The sequence below is a fragment of the Felis catus genome, chromosome D1 (genome assembly GCF_018350175.1).
Source record: "Felis catus isolate Fca126 chromosome D1, F.catus_Fca126_mat1.0, whole genome shotgun sequence".
In the NCBI taxonomy this organism is placed as follows: domain Eukaryota; kingdom Metazoa; phylum Chordata; class Mammalia; order Carnivora; family Felidae; genus Felis; species Felis catus.
In genome coordinates this window covers 20,480,314-20,500,353 of record NC_058377.1, presented here as the reverse complement: position 1 = coordinate 20,500,353, position 20,040 = coordinate 20,480,314, and the positions used below count along the sequence as shown (strand labels likewise).

Genomic DNA, 20,040 nt, shown 5'->3' with positions numbered 1-20,040 from the left:
CCTCTTGCCAATTACCCCAAATTTTTACATTGGCTAGCTATTTTATTACCCACACAATATGCACTGACTTTTATGATGTAAAATTTTCTTTTTTTTTTTTTTTAATTTTTTTTTTCCAACGTTTATTTATTTTTGGGACAGAGAGAGACAGAGCATGAACGGGCGAGGGGCAGAGAGAGAGGGAGACACAGAAACGGAAACAGGCTCCAGGCTCTGAGCCATCAGCCCAGAGCCCGACGCGGGGCTCGAACTCACGGACCGCGAGATCGTGACCTGGCTGAAGTCGGGACGCTTAACCGACTGCGCCACCCAGGCGCCCCTGTAAAATTTTCTTTTAAGACAAGCTGGAAGACCCCTTGGAGAGACTCACAAACGTGCCGCTAAACTAACCACCCGCCATTGTCTTTCTGTATCGTCCTAATCGTTGGGCCAAATAACGCCGGGGTTACCATGTTCCCCTTTCCCTCCCTGGGCCCCAAAGGAAAATCCTTTTTCCATAGTTGTAAGAAGAAAGGGGAAAAAACCAAGTGGGTCGCTGTTTGTTTTTCGTTCCCTCACTCAGCCCCCTCATTTCCTGACTCGATCTGCTAACCAAGAAGCAGCAAAGACTAAAAACCTCTGTGGTCAGACTGAGTAGGTGAGAGGCACGAGGCTGGGGCCAGGCATCACTTCAGAGATATGCTGACATGAGGAGATCTTTCAAAGAATGAAGAAGCCCCAGAGAAGTGATAGGTTTAGAAACTGGCCCAGACTTGAGGTCAGAGGCCTGAGTTCCTGCCCATAACCCAGATCTGCCACCATGATGTGCCTATCGCCGTATTTCTTTATCTCGATGAGATAAAAAGCAGGGTTGAGCAACCAGAGCCTCAACAAAGTATGTACAAAGGATGCAGAAAGAAGGCCTTTATGCCATCGAACCAACAAAATGTATCGGGGCTCCGACGGAAAGGCCACGGATTTCTTCATCCCTCTCGTCTTCCACCGCTGACCTGATTAGCTGAGGCACAGCCACGTCGCGCGGATGATTCTGGACTGTATTATCTGAATTGGAAATCCAGACACGTGGTGTCTGGAAAACAGAGGAGAGTATTTGACACCGGGACTCTTTTCAGAAGGGGACCGCGGCTGTTGCCGGTGCCACAGGGGGTGGCCAGCCACTGCCTCACGGCTCTTTGCTGCAGCCCGAAGCGTCTCCCCCCTGCCTCCCCCCCTCTCCCATCTGAAGGCCCACGTTTGATTTTCAGTTCTTGCACCCCCCGGATGGAAGCTCTGCCATCTCCTCGGAGAGGAGGAAGATTCCGCAGGCCCCGAAGTCACAGCGCCAGAACTCACAGACCATCCCCTTACCCCCCACGAGATACCCCAAAAGCTGTATCTTCCTTCGCACCAGGTACGGCAGCCCCCTGGCGCATCACCACACCAACGTGGGCTACGGAGGAGAGAATCCCAAGAGGGCAAAAGCTCCAGAAAGAGCCCTCGGGCTGTAGCAAGCTCTTGTACGCACTGCAACCCGGCAACCACGTGGGGCTCTCAGGCCAGCTTGGTTCGGTATCTGAACACCTGCTCCAGGGCCCAGAGGCTCGCACACGGAGGTCAGGAAGAAAATTCCCCCCTGGCAGCTCAGCCATTCAGACGCCTTAATGGAAAACAGCGTTACCCTAGAAGCAATTAGCAGTGACCAACCTAGCAACTGGTTGGATAGAGAGTACTCGAGAGAAACTAACCACACAGGGCCAAATCCTCACCTGCTCATCTGCCCCAAGATCACCTCCGTCTCCTGCCTGACACATCACGCGGGCCCCCTGAGCACGTAACCGCCATGGAAACTCTTAAAATGCCAACTCCCACAGAGGGCCTTGGCCAGTGTGAAGCAGTCCGTGGGGCTCCACCTCTGTTTCCACAAATGGTTCGAATCTGGAAGCCGCGTCTACAGCCAAAGGCTGGCTGCTTCTCACGGACCGGTTTGCCACGCCGGTCAGCACGGGCCTCGCCCACGGCGGCGCTTGCCCACGACCGCTACAGCATTCTCCTCAGAGGTCGTCCCATCCTCCTGACCTCATTCCTCCCTTCTTTTATACTCCCCCCCCCCCCCCCCACCCCGCCATGTGTTTGCTTCCTCAAACACTCCAGAGCCAACGATGTCCAGGCCCTGGAGACACGGTACAGCGTAGCTGTGAAGAACTCAGGCTCTAGAATCAGAAGAACATGGTTCAAATCTCACCCTTGCTTCTGTTAGGCCTGGAGCAAGTTAATCTCTGAACTTCAGGCTCCTCGGCCGTAAAACCCACCTGGGGGCTTTCTTGCGAGGATTAATTGTGATTTTGCATTTAAGACGCTTAGCAGAAAACCTGGCACAAAGTTAAGACACAGTCCCCGCCCCCAAGGACTTATGGGTCTGGTAGAGGTTTTCACTGGTTTATATCCGGCACTGATTCCTTACTTAATCTGCTGACAAAGCACAGGTCTCCTCTGCATTTGTGTTTATTGTCTTGTGTTAAGGAAAGAACGCAATTTCCCTCTCCCACACTCCCTGGGCTTCTCATACACGGCAGGGCGTGCACAGGGGTTTGGATGCACACATCAACCCGCTCCCCTGGAAATGGGGCTGAAACCGGAAGCAAGACTCTCTCCAAAGCTCAGAGGAAAGGGCTGAAGAATCAAGATAAATATACCAATGACACCATTACCTGCCAACCCACACACCGGCTAGGCTGGCACCACCAGAGGGACAACCGGGCCTACCAGGCCGGGCAGAATCGGTGAGAGGTACCACTTGAGGTCACATGTGCAGCACAGCAGAAACCCCGAGGCTCCAAGTTGAAAGGTCTCTAAGCAGGGTGCGGACGTTGCACAGAAGAGGGGACAGAACAGCCGGCCGGCCGGCCAGCCAGCCGAAGGAAAGTGGTGGCACAAATAATGACTGAGGGCACCCTGGGGAGAGAGCAGCAGAGAAATGCTTCTGTGTCCCCTGGAAAGACAGCCTACAGTCAGCCATCCACACCTACTCATTTGCCCCTTGTCCCTCCAGAAAAGGAGGACAGGATGCCATTCTGCCAGATGTGGTTCTAATTTCTTACTTTTACGGTAATCCAGCAGGTCCGAGAATTGTGAACAATCTCTACAACCAGCTATGGCCAGGGTGTTTAGGGAGACGTGCAGGCGCTAATTCCAAGAGCCTGCCCCATCAACTTCGGACTACATTTTTCAGGGAGCCCAGAAGGGGACATGGCCAGCAAAAAAAAAAAAAAAGAAAGTGCCATCTTCCCTTAAATGGTGGTGGCTAAGACCATTTCCAGTGAGACCACTGGAAAAACAGTGCAAGGCTCGGCCTCTACCTCCCCACTGGGTTCCCCCCCCCCCCCCCGAGTAGCAAGAATTAGTTGCTTCAAATACCACTCTGCACACCTCTCCCTGGTTCCAGAACCTACAGCGTCTCCCACGGAGGTGAATCTTCTTTGTATATAAAGCACAATGTCCATGGGATCTCAGTACATGTTTGTTGACTGACCGATAAACTGAAATTCAAACTCTTCCGCATAAAGCAAGTCTGCCAGCCCATCAGTTCACCACTTCATTTTCCACATCCCTCATCGAGACCACTCTCTTGGTCGTCCATTCCTGCTGTCAACACCCCCAAACTGCTCTCACCAACAAGCATCTGGTTCCCATTCAAAACTGCTCTCCACAGTAAGCAGATGTGTGGCCGCCTGGGGCCGGGGGGATGAGGAATAGGAGGACTGAGGGTGGTACGTATAGGGTACGGGTTTCTTTCTGGGGTCACGAAAATGTTCTAAAATGGACTGTGGTGCCTATGTATGAATATGCTAAAAACCACCGAAACGTATACTTTATAAATGAGTGAATGGTATGGTATGTAAATTACATCTCAATAAAGCTGTCACAGGAAAAAAACCTCAGCTCTGAAGTCATCCCCTCCAGGAAACTCTCCCTGACTCATGAATAAAGATAATTCCATTCCAAACAGCAGAGACAGAAAGAATCATTCATTCACTCATTTTTAATTTATTCATCAACGAACATGCATGGGTCACCATACAAGGCCAAGTGCGGTGCTAGACGGCAAAGATACAAAGGGGAACCAGACAAAACTGGACGTGGGTTATTTCAGTACTGTCCTCCAAGGTGCTTTTCCACGCTAACTTTACCAATTTCTCCACTTCTTTCTTCCTAGGGTTAAAGGAGAAAAAAACAGCTCTCCTGATCTCTTTGTTCGACTTTGCGCAGTTAAAATCCACAGCCCCGCTGCCTTCCACCGCAGCAGATGCCATCACAGGCCTTTGAAAGGTGCTTTTCTCTACTGTGCAGAGGGAGATTCCGAGGTAGGAGGTGGAAAGAAAGGATACCACGCTGGGCCCGGTATGCTAATCCCCCCTAAGCCAGGCCAGGGAGGGCAGAGTAATTTTCCAACCATCGTTTCCAAATCCCATAATGTGTGAGGAGTCCCAGGTGCTGCTCCAGGACACTTGAGTCCCTAAGCTCACACTTTCAAGCATACATCCGCTCCATGGGAGATCCTCACTGAATATGGACAATAACCCTTCGCCCAGGCGTTCGGAAAACGTTTCCACGTGTATTACTCCTGAGACACATGCCCCCTTCCATGGATGGAGAAGGTGAGACACACAGAGGTGAATGAAGTGGGGTGTCAAGGTCCCACACTTACTACATTACAGAACTTACATGTAAACTGAAGTCTCCTGACTTCGCGTCCAATAGTCTCTCTGCTCTACTGTTTCCAAATGCCAACTCCTTCTCAGGGAATCCTGCTGGGCATCTCCAAGCACCTACTCACTCGAATGCTTCTTTTCTCTCCAAGAAACCTTCCGCTTCTAAGGCCTACACGTGATGGGGCTCTTGTCTTTGCCAAGATCCAGAGATGCCAACAGGAGGCAGTGTAATAGTGGCTAAGAGTAGAGACTGGAGTGACACCAATGTGAGTTTGAATCCAGAGTCTGTCTTTTTCTGCACATATACACATCTTCTTCTAATCCATCAAGCCATCATTTAAAAGATCTGCCTTCCTCTACACCTAGAAGGTGGAAATCCTTACTGATTTTTAAAAGTATGGAAGATTGGGGCACCTGGGTGGCTCAGTCGGTTGGGCAGCCGACTTCGGCTCAGGTCATGATCTCGCGGTCCGTGAGTTCGAGCCCCGCGTTGGGCTCTGTGCTGACAGCTCAGAGCCTGGAGCCTGTTTCAGATTCTGTGTCTCCCTCTCTCTGACCCTCCCCCGTTCATGCTCTGTCTCTCCGTCTCAAAAATAAATAAAACATTAAAAAAAAATTTTTTTTTAAGTATGGAAGATAACACCGCATCCTTAGACAACTCTCAAAACCAAGAAAGCCTTCCTTAATTTTAACCACCCACCCCCCATCCTCACCCTGGCCAGCAATGCAAGACTCTTTCCCCCATATTTTGTCCTCCATATACGTGGCAAAATCCCAAGGTCAAAACAGGGTCTCTATTAGGGTCTCTCACATTCGAGGGGAAAAAGCTGACAAAAGGTGATGAACTATTTTCATTCAAGATTAGCTCCTGGCTGACTCAGTGGGTAGAGCATTCATTCACTGGGCTCTTGAGTTGGGGTCATGAACTCAAGCCCTACATTGGGCACAGAGATTACTTTAAAAAAAAAAAGGGGGGGGGGGCGCCTGGGTGGCTCAGTCGGTTGAGCATCCGACTTCGGCTCAGGTCATGATCACGCGGTCTGTGAGTTCGAGCCCCACATCGGGCTCTGTGCTGACAGCTCAGAGCCTGGAGTCTGTTTCGGATTCTGTGTCTCCCTCTCTCTCTGACCCTCCCCCATTCATGCTCTGTCTCTCTCTGTCTCAAAAATAAATAAATGTTAAAAAATATAAATATATTAAAAAAAAAAAAAAGATTAGTTCCCATAAAGTTTGCCCCTCTTCCCTCTACTCTATGGAAAAGTCAGTAGGATGAGGTACCAGACAGAATTGTTCTCGTCAAGTCCACAAAAAGCCCCGGGACAAAACTCTACATATTGAAAGGATAACCGGGCACCTGGGTGGCCCAGTAAGTTAAACTGACTTAGGCTCAGGTCATGATCTCATGGTTCATGGGTTCAAGCCCGCTTAGGGCTCCCTGCTGGTGCTGGCAGGGCAGAGCCTGCTTAGGGTTCTCTCTCCCTCTCTCTTTGACCCTCCCCCCGTGCATGCTCTCTCTCAAGATAAATATATAAGACTTAAAAAAGAGAGAGAGAGAGAGAAAGAGGGCCACCTGGGTGTCTCAGTTGGTTGAGTGTCCAACTTCGGCTCAGATCATGATCTCGAGGTTCTTGAGTTCAAGCCTCGAGTCAGGCTCTGTGCTGACAACTCAAGAGCCTGGAGCCTGCTTCAGATTCTGTGCCTCCCCCCTCTCTGCCCCTCCCCTTCTTGCACTCTGTCTCTCAATCTCTCTCTAAAATATATATTACCAAAAAAAAAAAAAAAAAGAATGACAGATTCTTCCAAATGAGCCAGCCTGGTGCCCCCACCCTGCTTCTTTTGCCTTTGTCCATACTGTTCCCCTTTCCTGATCTCATGCCCCTGACCTCGTACTTTCCATAACAGTTTGAGACTCTCCCTTCCATAAATCTTTGTCTTCCAATGGTTCCATCTCAACAGGAGAGAAATGCCTAGGTCTTAACTGCTGATCCAAGTTTCTACCCATCCTCCTTCTCAAAGTCCACATCCCCTCTTTCTACTCAGCCCTTCCTCCCGCCTCCAGGGCCCCATCAACATCAGTTGGTACCAGACTGAGCTCAGAACATTCAATAAATCCTTACTGAGGTGAATGAAATTGACTAAGACAGGAGAAGTCCTGGGGAAGGTGGCCAATTCTTCAGCTGCCCCACTCAAGGGCACAAACAGGGCACTTGGGGCTTCTCAAAGCCACCAGCTCTTGATTTAGGTCACGATCTCACCATCTCACCGTCGGTGGGATCGAGCCCCACTTCTGGCTCTGTGCTGAAAGCATCTGTGCTTGGGATTCTCTCCCTCTCTGCGCCTCCCCTGCTCATGCTGTCTCTCTCTCAAAATAAAACACTAAAAAAGAGAGAGAGACAGGGCCCTAGAGTCTAAACGTGAGTAGAGTCCATGGTATCAATGAGCCAGTGAGGACATGCTCCCCTCGCACATGCTCCACCAGGCAATGGCCTGGGCTCCAACACACCTCCTAGCCAAGGCTGTATCCAGCAGCCCTATGGTCTTCCACACCCAGTGCTGGAAAAGGGGAACCTGTCCCACTACTGGGATGCCACACTAACCCAGGCAAGAAGTAGCTAGCACAAACCAGAGTGCCGGAGAGCAGCTCTAGACCCCTGAAGACTGTCTGCAGTGGGAAATGCATCTCACTCAACAGGAATCCGCCTGCTCTGCTCGTCCTCTACCCTTGTGGGCCAGGCCACGCAAAGCCGGTGTGGCCAAAATAAAGTAATAAAAATGGAAATGGAGTTCAGAAACACAAGTGTAAGTGAGGCACCACTTAACCTCTCTCACCTTCTGCTACGTCCATGTGTGAAACGGGAATAAGAGTAGGACCTAACTCAGAGTTTTTGTGAGGATTCAGCTTGGCGATACACGGTGCTTACCATAACGACCTGCATGCACATGGTAAGGGCTCAACAGATGTTGGCTGCCACGGGTTTTATTCATTTTGCTATGCGGATGGAATGAGATGGAATGCGGCTGGAAGCCCCAAGTAGACGTGGGACACAGGAGAAAAGTCGCAGGCCCCCAGCCCCGGCTGGGGGAGGGGGGCGACACGCGTGGAAGCCGAAGGACCACCAGCCCCCCGAGAGGGGCGCAGCAGTGCCCGGGGCCCACTCTGGCGAGTCCCCCCACCCCCCCACGCGCCTCCGCGAGGCTTCGACCCCGGACGCCCCGGGGAAGGGGAGGAGGAGGGAAGAGGGTGGCAGGCAGGGGGAGCCGCAGGGACGTACCTGCTTTCACTGCACTCCTTCCGCTCCCTCACCCTGAGCCACTTGCGGAGGAGGAAGCGCTTTCGGCGCGGGGAAGCGCTGGGTGTGGAGCAGTTGGACCACGGGGTGTCCTCGTCGCTGGAGGGCGTGATCTCGATGGACGGCAGCTGCAGGAACTCCTTGCCGGGGGCCAAGACGCCGGGCAGGTCCCGGGCCAGCCCGGCCTCCAGGCTCTGCTCCTGCACGTTCTTCATGCGGCGCATCTTGAAGCGCCGGCGGCGGAGCGTGGGGGTCGACGAGCTGGACCAGAGCGGGCTGCCCTCGGGCGCGCCCTGCGGCTCGGGCACCTGCAGGGCGGGCGGCTGCAGGTTCTCCAGCATGTTGGCCGCCGGCATGGGGGCCCGCGGCGTCCGCGCTCGCTCGGCGCCCTCCGCCAGCCGCCTCGCCGCCCACCCCCGGCCGCGGCGCGCTCGGCCGGCTCTCGGGTGGGAAACGCTCGCCGCTCGAGCCGCGCGGAGGGCAAGTTCCTCTCCCGGAGCGCCGCGAGGCAGGCGCGCGGCCGCCGGGGCCGAACTTTCCCGTGCGCGCTCCCCCGGCCGTCGGCGCCGGCCCGCCCCGTCCGCCCTCCGCCGCCACCCGGCCGCCCTCCTGGGGCTCCCGCGGCGCGCCCGCTTGTTTTTCTTCCGCGCTCTCCCCGGCCTGCTTGCGTCTTCGCCTTAGCGGGACTCGGCGGCGCGGGGCCCCAGGGGGGCGGCTCGGCAAACTCTCAGCGGCTCGCGATCGGCCGACCGGGCTGGGGAGCCGGCGTGGCGCTGCAGGGAGGCGGAGAGCAGGAGGGAGAAGGGGAGAGAGGGAGAGAGAGAGAGAGAGGAAGCGAGACACTAGATAAAAACAAAAAAGGAGGAGGGGGGGCGAGGGGGGACTAGGAGGGAGGGGAGGGGAGGGGAGGTCATTTCTGTCCAGAAAGGGCATGCACAGCCAGCGACGGCTAGGGTAACTGTACCCGGAATCCCTTGGGGAGGGACTCTACCTCCGAGTAAAGGCTGCTCCAATCAGCCTAATGAAACAGGATCACAAACCAAACTTTCTCAAAGCAATGATTGGCCGGGCAACTCTCATCAGTCTAACGCCCAGCTTTTTCTTTGGGGGAAGGGGGGGGAGGGGAAAAGGGGAACGGAGGAATCCGGGAATTCAGTCCTCACTCTCCATGGCCACCCAAGACATAGGGTTGAGGGAAAAGGAGGGGGCTTTTCCGCCGGATGTCTTCTAAAAAAAGTTTTTTCTCTGAATTATTTGGGGGTGCAGGTAGGTGCACAGGAAAGCTGGGTGACAAAGGGTGACAGCAAGGTTCCCAGAGGCTGCTTCCAAAACGACAAGCTGAGAAGAGAGAACGTTTCTCCTGTGGAGTAAGCTGAGGACAGCAGACACGACATACCAAAGAAGCACAGACAATAGGATGTGAGAGACATAGGACACACAGGACCAGTAAGGAAGAGGGGCTGATCCCTCTAGATCTTGAGCGACCCTGTCCATACCATAGCCCCACCCCTAGCGCAAAAATCAAGTGAGAGGAGGGTGAGCACCCAGAAGGCAAAGCATTCAGCAAGGCCCCTGGGAGTTGCGTTCCTGGAGGATGTTTCAGTTCTGCTTCAACCTGCAAGGGGCATGGACTGGGTCACAAAAAGTCTAGGCTATCCCCAGGTCATGGAACCTAAGAAAGTGAATCAGCCCTGATAGTGTCTGAAGATCCGCTGACCCATTCACTCCCTAGACCCAGGTACCTACAGCCCTAAGACACTGGCCCTAAAGCTGATCCGCTTTATTGGGGCACTCAGTCAACCAGCCCAGCTTCAACAACAGAGGCTTGTAAGGTCCATTCTCCCTTCCAGCCCAGCACATATGCCTCTCCACTATTGGCCTCTCTACAAAGTAGAGACAGTAGCTTTCAAGTAGACCAAAAGGGGCACAGACGAATGCACCGTTAAATTCACAAAGCGATTCACCTATTCTTCTCCACCCCTGTCTATGAGTCCAAGATCCAGTGAGGAGCGGACACCCAGCTTCCCTACCGGGGTGAAGGTCTCGGGAACATGGCATGAGTGTCCCAAAGCTGAGGCAAAATCACATTCCCAAAGATTACAAGAACTCACCGCAAGAAAACACACCCCTGCAGTTCAGCAAGACACCAAGCATGGTCTGACAACTGGCCACAGGTCCATGATGCCCGGGAATGACCCATGGAGGGGAGCTCAAGGCATTCAGACACCGCACCAGCTCCAAGAGGCCAGGAAACTGAGGGAAGTAAGTTTTCCCCTGGGCCAAAAAGCCAAGGCCAGGCCCACCTGTAAATGAGGACTCCCTGGAACATCAGCTCGTCTTATTTCGGACTCCCCACATCCGGTCACTGGCTCACTCAAAGGTGGTTTGGTAGCAATCTATTTTAACTCCCGGACGTGGCATAGAAAGGAGAAACCCCCTCCCTCAGGTGTCAAGCCTGGCAAGGAACAAACACTTCCTCTGGCTCCAGGATTGTTGAGGAGTCTGGACAGCAACTTCAAACTTGGGGATCCGGAGTTCAGCCAAGGCGCCAGAGTTGCTCACTGCCTTGGACTTCCTCCAAGGACAAGTGCTTTGCAGGGGATCTGATAACTTCCCACTGCAAGGAACCTGCCTGTTGAGGGGCCTGCTGAAGTAAGAGACTGGGGTCTCAGGGAGGGAAGAAGGTACAACACCACCCCTCACTTGGAAGCCACACAAGACAAAACAAGCAAGCAAACAAAAACAGGAGGGATGGGGCTAAAGGATTTGATGGGTACCTGGCGGGGAGAGAGACTCACAAGGGGAGCAGGATCCTTGCAGTTTATCAGGAGCATTCTAAATTTAAATGGATGCCTCTTAAAAGGCATTAAAGTCACCAAGCTCCCTCTTCCCACACACTGCAGCCACTTTTCCCACCCACGATAGATTCTGGGCCTAAAATCTAAAATCCTAGGAGATTTGATTTAAGCCTGGGCACAGCAGTGGTTGAGAACGATCATTTACATTTGTCACCTGGCCTGAGGGCAAACCTCCTTCAAACTAAAACTGAAATGGTTGCCCTTGGCTCAGAAGCAGACACCCTGAGTACCTCGAGTCCCTAGCCCTGTCCTTGCTTATTTCCACCGGTAGTCCCTTCCCCACTTCTTTCCTTGAAGTCATAACCTTGTCATCCACTAAAACCCTGTTCAAAACACATCCTCTGCTCCCCCCCCCCCTCGTAACCCCGCCCCTCGCCCTCAGTTTCTGTTTACTTTTTCCTATGGCCCTATTGAGTAAGACGATAAATAGGGAACTGCTTTGAGAAACAAAATCTCCTTCAAAGGCGAGCCATCATTACTGTTAAGACTACTGGCATGTTGAGGGAAGAACCAAGTGTCTCCGCCCTTTGAGTCCCTTCAGCATCCTGTGTCTTTTGTCGTATAGTAACCCTTACACTTTTGTAAAGGACTTTCATGCGTAATAGTCGATCTTCCCAGTGACCTAGGAGCGAGGTAGAACTTTATTCAAGGTCACAGATAAGTAACAATAACAACAATCAATGAGCAAGCCAGAACTTGGACCCGGGTCTTCTCAAGCCCTTTAGAGGCCACCGGAATCTCACCCACTGCATCAACTCTGGCAAGGGGCTCCCTGTGGCACCAGAATTTTACCAGCCCTGATGTCAGCTGGGTATATCACGGAGCTCCATGCTGCTCTTCAACTCCCTCGGTTATCTTACAAGTGGGAAAATGGAAGCTCGAAATCTTGAAACACAGTTTCCCAAAGCAGCTGGTGGCAGGGCGTCAGGACCAGAGTTTCCCCCCAGCGCTCCAGAACCTGAGCCCCTGCTCTCCTCCGCAGGCCTCCCCCTCACCACCTCTCTCCCATATTTGGCTCTCAGCAGACTCTCTGGTACTCTGGCCTCCCAGACAGGTGCCGGCCAGAACAACCTGGCCTCCCTCCCCCCACCAGCAGCCAGGCCTCTGACTTTAAATGAAAGGAGCTCATATTACCAAGCAACTGTTGTTTATGTTCAGCTGCTCAGGCTCCCTTCTCCTGCAGCCACAAGACACCCAACAGCTGTCTATTACTTCTGGAGGCCCACTAACTGTAGTCCGTTCTTCGGCCATAACGTCGGGAGAGAACCTAAGCGAAAAATACTAGCTGTGAGGCTAGATTTCTCCTGGGTGCACATCCAAGTGAGTGTGGGGTAGAAGGGGGCAGGCGCAGGGCGCCCACAGACGCACCGTCCCGCCTGCCCCCCGGGGATGCCAGGGGTAGGCAACTCAGAGGCGGGAGGCAGGAGCGTCCCCTCCAGTAATGCCACCACAAGCCAGACGGTCCCCATCCTCAGGCTGGGAAGTGGAGTCTGTCTCCTACACAACATGAGAACAACCAAACCCAAGGGCTGGCCCACATCACAAGGGAAAGAAGCAAGAAGCAAGCAACAGGTACACGTGAAGTAGACCCCGTTAATACCAGAGAAGCTGGAAATCTGACAGAAATGTCAAGGATGCTGTGGCGCAGGGTTATTATCTATCTCCAAATACAAAGTGCGGGACGGCAGACCTTACTCCCCGGCTCTCCTTCTGTGGCTGAGCAAGAGGGAGTGAGGCTCTCAGTGCGGGAGATTCGGGCTGGATGATAAACATCTACTGAGAGTGAATCCAGTTAGGGACTGGAATGTATGAGCAAGGATGGAGAGAATGGCTTTCTCTGAACATCGTTAAAGGTAACTGGAGCTTAGTTAGAGGCAGTGGCAGGAAAGAGAGGGTCCCCACCCCACTATCTGGATCTGTAAGCCCCCAGATTCTCTCTGTTTAAAAAAAAAAAGCGGTTCAGGGATGCCTGGGTAGCTCAGTCGGTTAGCGTTGGATTTCAGCTCAGGTCATGATCTCAAGACTCGTGGGTTTGAGCCCCACATTGGGCTCTGTGCTGACAGTTCGGAGCCTGGAGTCTGCTTCAGATTCTGTCTCCCTCTCTCTCTCTCTGCCCCACCCCCGAGCACACGCACGCATGTGTGCGCTCTCTCTCTCTCTCTCTCTCTCTCAAAAACAAACATTAAAAAAAATAAAAACATTATAATTATGCCTAAAACAAAGCCCATTTGAAGTGATGCATTTCTGATCCCAGACATTTTATTACTGAATACTAAACACCTCCCTGAAACCTACAAACAGCATTGCATGGTGAAATGTATCAGGGACTGGGGCGCCTGGGTGGCTCAGTCGGTTAAGCGTCCGACTTCAGCTCAGGTCATGATCTCCCGGTCCGGTCCGTGAGTTCGAGCCCCGCGTTGGGCTCTGGGCTGATGGCTCAGAGCCTGGAGCCTGCTTCCGATTCTGTCTCCCTCTCTCTCTGCCCCTCCCCCGTTCATGCTCTGTCTCTCTCTGTCTCAAAAATAAATAAACGTTAAAAAAAAAAATTAAAGGGGCGCCTGGGTGGCTCAGTCGGTTAAGCGGCCGACTTCAGCTCAGGTCACGATCTCACAGTCCGTGAGTTCAAGCCCCGCATCGGGCTCTGTGCTGACTGCTCAGAGCCTGGAGCCTGTTTCAGATTCTGTGTCTCCCTCTCTCTCTCTGACCCTCCCCCATTCATGCTCTGTCTCTCTCTGTCTCAAAAATAAATAAACGTTAAAAAAAAAATTTTTTTTTTTGTAATTAAAAAAAAAAAAAGAAATGTATCAGGGACTAATCGCTAGGGTGGTGATAGGACAAGGAGCCTGGAATGGGGAGACGGGAGCAAGAATTGGAAAGAACGGGCTTCAACCCCTCCTGGTATATGGGTTCTGTTCCCTTCTCCAATCCCTACCTCATTTCCTCCGTGCAGAAGCTAGCTACTGAAGAAGGCAGAAGAAACCACACGGGATCTGTGTGGTCAGAGGAGGGCAGAGCGTGCGGGCTGAACACAATCTAAATAAAACCACAGTCGGCCAGCCACCACGTCCAGCATCTCCTTCTGAGGAAAAGGAAGAAAATGCCACGAGACTTGTATGGAGTCTCAGTTCCTGAGGACAGGGTGCTGGCGAGGCCTCTCAGCCATGAGGAATGCATAAGCTTGGCAGAGCGCTTCCGCTAGCCTTTGGCAGGGGCCAGGGTGAACAATGACGTCACCTCAGGAGGACTGTCGCCAGATAAGCCTCCCTAGTTTAATTGCTCATCAAAAGGCTTAGGAGTCAAAGAAGAATGGTTTGCACAACGGTTGGCTGCCTGTGTTCTTGAAACTGGGATACTAAGGCACACACAGACATCATCTCTTGTCCTCTAAGGCTTTCAAGGGCGGTCTTTGTGCAAACCAAGGCCGGAAGAGACTTCCTGACGTCACCCTGTCTCCTTGCTGTCCTTGCAGGTGGCATGCTCTGGGCCTTCCACCGCTTTCCTTGGAAGTGCCAAATGCGACTGGCAATATAACCTAATGATTAGGTGCACAGGCCCCAGGGATGCTATCTGAGCTTTAGGCCCCTTTCCACCATTTCACAGCTGTTTGCTTTGGGGGTAAGTTATTTAATTTCTCCATCTCGGCTTCCTCGCCTGTAAAATCAAGGCAATTAATACCATCTCTCTCCTGGGTTGTCATGAGCATCAAACAGAATCAGGCACTTAGAAAAGTGCTTGGCACATAGTAAGCAGTCTATAAATGTTAGCCCTTTTTATGCTGAATTAAGTCCCTTTATAACACCCTCATTAGGAAGCATGACTATTCGTGCTTTCAACTCAGTTTAACTCTGTAAGTATTTAAGCTAGAGTGCTGTGTGAGGTTCCTTACTAAGTGCTAGGAATACAGCAAGACAAATAAGACACGGTTTGTGCACGGGGCACCCCGTAGAGCAAGGCAGAATAAATTAAGTGCAAAATATAAGTGCAAACAAAGTATGAGTCGAAAGATTGATAAATTTTAACTAGAAGGAAAAAGGTGATCTGGGCAGGCTCCGTGGAGGAATTGGTATTTAAGACAAAGTATGGGGGCCCCTGGGTGGCTCAGTCGGTTGGATGGCTGACTTCAGCTGAGGTCATGATCTCCCAGTCTGTGAGTTCGAGTCCCGCGTCGGGCTCTGTGCTGACAGCTCAGAGCCTGAAGCCTGCTTCCAATTCTGTGTCTCCCTCCTTCTCTGCCCCTTCCCTGCTTGTTCTCTGTCTCTCTCACTCTCTCAAAAATAATAAACATTTAAAAAAATTTTTAAAAAGACAAAGTATGAATTTCAATAGAAAAGAAGAATGGGCCATTATGGAATAAAGCAAAGGTTGTAGTAAAGGCACTGAGGAGTAAAAACTCATGAAGGGTTTTGAAAATAGGCAGAGATAAGTCAGGGCATATGGAAGGACATAAAGGAAAGGATAAATAACAATCAAAATGGTGAGTGTTCAAAGTTTGGATTTTATTCTTTTTTTTCTTCTTTTAAAGGTTTTTTTTTAATTGATTTATTTAAAAAAAATTTTTTTAATGTTTATTTTTGAGAGAGAGAGACAGAGTGTGAGCACGTGAGGGGCAGAGAGAGAGGGAAACACAGAATCTGAAGCAGGCTCCAGGCTCCAAGCTGTCAGCACAGAGCCCGACGCAGGGCTGGAACCCACGAACTGTGAGATCGTGACCTGGACGCTCAACCAACTGAGCCACTCAGGCACCCCTAAAACTAATTTATTTTTAATTTACATCCAAGTTAGTTAACATATAGTGCAATACTGATTTCATGTAGATTTTATTCTTTTTTTTTTTTTAAGTTTTTTTTTTTTCAACGTTTTTTATTTATTTTGGGGACAGAGAGAGACAGAGCATGAACGGGGGAGGGGCAGAGAGAGAGGGAGACACAGAATCGGAAACAGGCTCCAGGCTCTGAGCCATCAGCCCAGAGCCTGACGCGGGGCTCGAACTCCCGGACCGCGAGATCGTGACCTGGCTGAAGTCGGACACTTAACCGACTGCGCCACCCAGGCGCCCCAGATTTTATTCTTTAAACACAGGGATGCTATTCAAGTTTTTGGGGGGGCAGGGAGGGAGTGAGTCTATCAATCTGTATTTGAGGAACATCGATTCTAGTGACTGCGAAATGTGTACTGGAGGAGCGAAACATTGGATACACAGAGACCAATTTGGAGACTATTATTCTAAACATTCCCTATTTTGGAATGTCAACAAAACGCACGGCAAACAGTTTGGGTAAAAGATGGAGAAGATCTGAAATAGGACAGGAGAAAAACATAGAGTAAGAGGTGAGCAAGCAAGAAAAGCCCTATGAAGATCTATTCAGAGATGTAGATTGGAAGAAAACCAAGAATGAGGGATGATTCGGAAGTCAGGGAGGAAAGGAGCCAACATTTATTGAATGCCTACTGCAAGCCAGGCACTGGGCTAAGTGTTCACAAAATTCCATTTAACCCTCCCACCCACTCTGAGAAATAGACATCAAAACTCCATTTTAGGAGGATAGAAGATTTTATTTTATTTTGAATATTTATTTATTTGTTTTAAAAGAAAAAAAAATTTTTAAATATTTATCTACTTATTTTGAGAGAGAGAGAGAGAGGACAGGAGAGTGAGTTCGGGAGGGGTTTGAGCGATATGGAGAGAGAGAGAAATCCCAAGCAGGATCCACACTGTCAGCACAAAGCCCGATGTGGGGCTAGATCTCACCAACCATGAGATCATGACCTGAGCCGAAATCAAGAGTCTAATGCTTAAACTGACCGAGCCACCCAGGTGCCCTGTGACAAGAGATGTTAAAAGGTGACTTACCCACGCTAGCAAGGGGTAGATGGACACACATTTAAACTAGGGTTTGGCGGGGGTGCCTGGGTGGCTCAGTCAGTTGGGTGTCCTGTTAGTTTTGGCTCAGGTCGTGATCTCATGGTTTTGTGGGTTCCAGCCCCGCATCAGCCTCTGTGCTGGCAGCATGGAGCCTGCTTGGGATTCTCTCTCCCTCTGCCCCTCCCCCACTCTGTCTTTCTCTCTCTCTTAAATAAAAAATTTTTTTAAAATAAAAAAATACATATTTTAACTAGGGTCTTGGGGAGCCTGGGTGGCTCAATCAGTTAAGTGTCCGACTCTTGATTTCGGCTCAGGTCATGATCTCACCGTTCCGAGTTCAAGTCCTGCCTCTCTCTGTCTCAGAATAAATAAATAAAACTCAAAAATATGTAAACTAGGGTCTCTCTACTTTACAACCCATGCTTTTTCAATTACATCACATTTCAGAAAGATAAACAATACCAAACACCATAATGAAGTCAGGCAGGAGGAAGACAGAGATAATTCCATTAGGTTTTGTAATTCGGTCATTGGTGGCCTTCAAGAGAATAACAGCAGTGGAGTGGCAAGAGAAGAAATGCTATTGATAGGAGTTCAAGAACAAATGGAATAAATGGAGGCTGCAAGGTTATAACACTTATTCCAGAAATTAAGCAGTGAAAAGAGTGGGTGCCTTCTATTCATTTAAGTTTATTTATTTTGAGAGAGAGGGAGAGACAGTGCATGTGTGAGCAGGGGAGGAGCAGAGAGAGAGAAGGAAAGAAAGAGTCCCAAGCAGGCTCTGTGCTGTTAGCACAGAGCCCGACATGGGGCTCAGTCTCAGGAACCATGAAATCATGTGAGCCGAAATCAAGAGGCAGATGGTTAACCCACTGAGCCATCCAGGCGCCCCAACGTCTAGTCATTTTTAAAATAGCCACTGGGGGGCGCCTGGGGGGCTAGTCAGTGGAGTATCTGACTTCGGCTCAGGTCATGATCTCCCCATCCATGGATTTGAGCCCCGAGTGGGGTTCTGCACTGACAGCCAGGAGCCTGGGGCCTGCTTCGGATTCTGTGTCTCTCTCTCTCTCTCTGCCTCTCCCCAGCTCACGCTCTGTCTCTCTCTCTCTCTCTCTCTCTCTCTCAAAAATAGGTAAACGTTTAAAAAAATTTTAGCCATTGAGTATCTTCTGTGTTAAACACTCTTCTAGGACCTACAGCTGGATTGTGAAAAGTAGTGTGTGTGTGTGTGTGTGTGTGTGTGTGTGTGTGTGAGAGAGAGAGAGAGAGAGAGAAAGAGAGAGAAAGAGAGAGAAAGAGAGAGAGGAGGGAAGGAGGGAAAGCAAGGGAGAGGGAGGAGAAAAGGGGTGGGAGGCTTTTAGGTCACAGGGATAATGAGTTTTTTTCCTTTTAATTGGTGTATTTGTATTTTATCATTGGTAGAAGTTACATTTCAGAGGAACAAAACGTGCCTATATGATTATGCCACTTAAAATGGAGTTCTGCCTGGATCTGCTAAGAAAATTGAAGCTTGGTCCAGTATCTGGTAATCTAGCAAATCAATCAAAAAGTGTTTTTTATGCCCAGACTCTAAGCATACCATAACACTGGGTACTGTGATGGGTTTCTGAAAAGTTTCTGTGAAACTATTCATTTATTCCTAAAAATAATTTTTGAATGCCTGTCAAAGGTGACCCTGGCCTCAGTCGCTTCAAACCTTGGGAGGGAAGGGAGGGCGGAAAACCAATCCAGGAACCACAATTTGGTTATGAAAATCCCCTTCAACAGAAGCCATGTGTCAAACGCAGCGTGGGCCCAGGGGAGAGAGATCTTGATCCAGAGAGAACTTCATGGAGGAGACAGTACCTAACCAAGGTTGAGGGTCAGCACAGGAGGTTTCCAGGCAGATGAAAGAGGTACGCTTCCAGACAGAGGGGCCACACATGGAAAGGCTGTGGGGTGTAAAAGAGAGCCCGGTACATTCTTGGAATTACAAAAGAACAGTCTGAATCATAATGTTCAGTTGACTGAGGAATGAGAACAAGAGACTAGATCTACTATAAATCTTCCCTCATTCACCCATTCAAACGTATCTATGGAGCACACTCCGTTCTAGGTACTGGAAAAGCAAGTCTGTGCCCTGAAGGAATTTACATCCTGGTGACCACAAAATTCTGGAATGATGGAACAGAGATTTTGAAGGTCTGATCCATCACGTTATCTCCACGGCTCATTCTGTTTTAATTTTTTTTTTAACATTTACCTATTTTTTTTATTTTTTTTTTAATGTTTTATTTATTCTTGAGAGAGAGAGAGAGAGACAGAGCATGAGCGGGGGAGGAGCAGAGCAAGAGAGGGACACAGAATCAGAAGCAGGCTCCAGGCTCTGAGTCGTCAGCACAGAGCCTGATGCGGGGCTCGAACTCACAGACCGCGAGATCATGACCTGAGCTGAAGTCAGACGCTCAACCGACTGAGCCACCCAGGCACCCCATTAACGTTTATTTATTATTGAGAGACAGAGAGAGACAGAGCGTGAGCAGGGGAGGGGCAGAGGGAGAGGGAGACACAGAAGCTGAAGCAGGTTCCAGGCTCTGAGCCATCAGCACAGAGCCCGATGCGGGGCTCAAACTCACAAACTTCGAGATCTTGACCTGACCTGTAGTCGGACGCTTAACCAACTGAGCCACCCAGGCACCCCCCATTCTGTTTCAGAAATTAGGAAACAGGCACAGGGAGGTTACAGGCTTTTACTGAGCTGCATATCAAAAAGGCACAGCTTCCCAGATAATAAATGGCTTTGCAAACAATGACCCAGACTCAAAGAGCTACAAGCTTAACTCACTCAAAGAGCAAGGCTCCAAGGCTCTAGGAAAAGATTTCTTTCAAGTGCTAAAACAACCACAAAAGGCCTTTATTTCCGCCCTGCACTGGGGCCACTCCACCTTCCGTAAATCAGGAAAGAGCCCCCTTTTACAGATAAGCAAACCAAGATCCAGAGAGGTAGAGGTGTTTGAGTACTGTGCTCCAAACTGCTTCCAAGTTAGAACAGAACTGTGGTCACCTATTACCTTGAGACCGAGTGCTGAGATTGTAAAAACTGCTCAGTTCTGATGGGAAACAATAGCCTGTTTGCCAAGCACTAGGGGGATACTAGCCTTTACATACGATTTCACACACAAAAACTTAGATTCGTTTTGTTATAACTCCGGAAGGAGCTGGAGGCTGGGCTCAGCGGAGTCTTTTCAGCAGCAGCCCCTGTAATCCGGCTCTGGACAGCCATTCCCACTACACCCGGAGCTCTTTATCTTTCTACAAGGAATGCATCCGGAGGGGGAACTGTAAATAATTAATCCCTGCAA

General features: G+C 50.4%; 1 protein-coding gene across 19 annotated transcripts in view; it reads right to left on the bottom strand.

Moving 5' to 3' along the window:
* Nucleotides 1–20,040, bottom strand: part of GRAMD1B (GRAM domain containing 1B) — a 248,434-nt gene that overhangs the window by 164,868 nt on the left and 63,526 nt on the right. For 4 of the 19 annotated variants that reach the window (XM_045038446.1, XM_045038447.1, XM_045038448.1 and 1 more), the window contains exon 1: nt 7,961–8,800. The exons of 1 other annotated variant lie outside the window; for it this stretch is intronic. In XM_045038446.1, coding sequence (XP_044894381.1) covers nt 7,961–8,334 — 374 coding nt within the window. In that variant the 5' untranslated portion in view covers nt 8,335–8,800. Of the gene's footprint in view, nt 1–4,003; nt 5,051–7,960; nt 11,149–20,040 lie in introns of those variants that run through there. 14 more of the 19 variants (XM_045038440.1, XM_045038441.1, XM_045038443.1 and 11 more) reach the window with 10 other exon arrangements.